At 41.5% G+C, this 1222-nt stretch overlaps 1 protein-coding gene across 1 annotated transcript in view; it reads left to right on the top strand.

Moving 5' to 3' along the window:
* Positions 1-225: 225 nt before the first annotated feature.
* SAPINGB_P003418 (uncharacterized protein) overlaps positions 226-1222 on the top strand; it is a gene marked incomplete at both ends in the record, with an annotated part of 1305 nt that continues 308 nt past the window's right edge. The window contains one exon of the mRNA XM_031998136.1: positions 226-1222. This exon is cut by the window's right edge and continues 308 nt beyond it. Coding sequence (XP_031854027.1) covers positions 226-1222 — 997 coding nt within the window.

The following is a 1222-nucleotide window of genomic DNA, read 5'->3' as shown; positions in this document are numbered from 1 at the left end:
GTTTTTTTTTTTATCTTTTTTTTGATATTCATTTATAAAAACCGGGTAACTTTTTTTTCACTGACGTAAACGTTCCATCGTATTACTGTGGCCACTTTTATGTTTTCTGTTTTTTTTTTTTTTTTTTTAGTTACCTTTTCCTTTTCATTTTCCACTGCCCCTTTTCCCATAATATATCATTCCTTGATACCCCCATAGATTACAATCTATCGCCACCCTATTAAAATGAAACTTTTAGGAAGCGTTTCTAGTTTATTTTTGTTTGCCTGTGTGGCAATTGCATCCAATGTGATTGAGCTTACTGACAAGAACTTTAACTCGGTTGTTATTGATTCCAAGATCCCCACCATTGTGGACATTTATGCCAGTTGGTGTGGCCACTGCAAACGCTTGAATCCAATTTACGAGGAGCTTGCTGATGCGTTTTCGCATGCTAAAGATAAGGTCCAGATTGTTAAGATTGATGGTGATGTGCACCGCAAGACTGCTAAGAAGTTCAAGGTTGAAGGATTCCCCACAATCAAGTTTATCAATGCTGACGGATCTGAGGAGGATGTGAATGTCGCTCGTGATTTGGATGCATTGGCTGACTTTATTACCAAGAAGACTGGCGTTCAGCGCAAGTTTACCAATGTTTCACCCAATGCTGTGTTGTCATTGACAGACGCCAACTTTGAGGAGTTTATCAGCGATGATGGTAAGACTGCCATTGTTGCCTTTACTGCATCATGGTGTGGCCACTGCAAGAGTTTGAAGCCTGTTTACAAGGAGCTTGCTGAGGTTTTTATCAATGATGATGAGGTTATTGTTGCTGAAGTTGATACCACTGGTGGTGAAGCTAGTGAGATTGCTGCCAAGTTTGGCATTCGCTCATACCCCACGATCCTTATTTTTAACAAGGACTATGAGAAGCCTGTTCAATATAAGGAGGACCGTTCTATTGAAGCCATGACCAATCGTTTGAACCAGCTTGCTGGTACTGGCCGCAACACTGATGGCTCGTTGAATGAGTATGCTGGTCGGTTCAAGAAGCTTGATCGTCTTTCACGCCAGTTTTTGGATGCGGAGAAGGCTTCTCGTGGATTTATCAAGGAGAAGATTGTTCAATTTATGGCCAATGCTCAGCGTGATGGCCAAAAGGCAGCCTTGAATGCATCTAAGCTGTACTTGCGATTTGCTGAGAAGATTGAGGAATCTGAGGCTTACCTTGAGAAGGAAATCA

The sequence above is a fragment of the Magnusiomyces paraingens genome (genome assembly GCF_902498895.1).
Source record: "Magnusiomyces paraingens strain CBS 517.90 genome assembly, contig: contig3, whole genome shotgun sequence".
Taxonomy (NCBI): domain Eukaryota; kingdom Fungi; phylum Ascomycota; class Dipodascomycetes; order Dipodascales; family Dipodascaceae; genus Magnusiomyces; species Magnusiomyces paraingens.
This window is presented reverse-complemented; position numbering and strand designations above follow the sequence as displayed.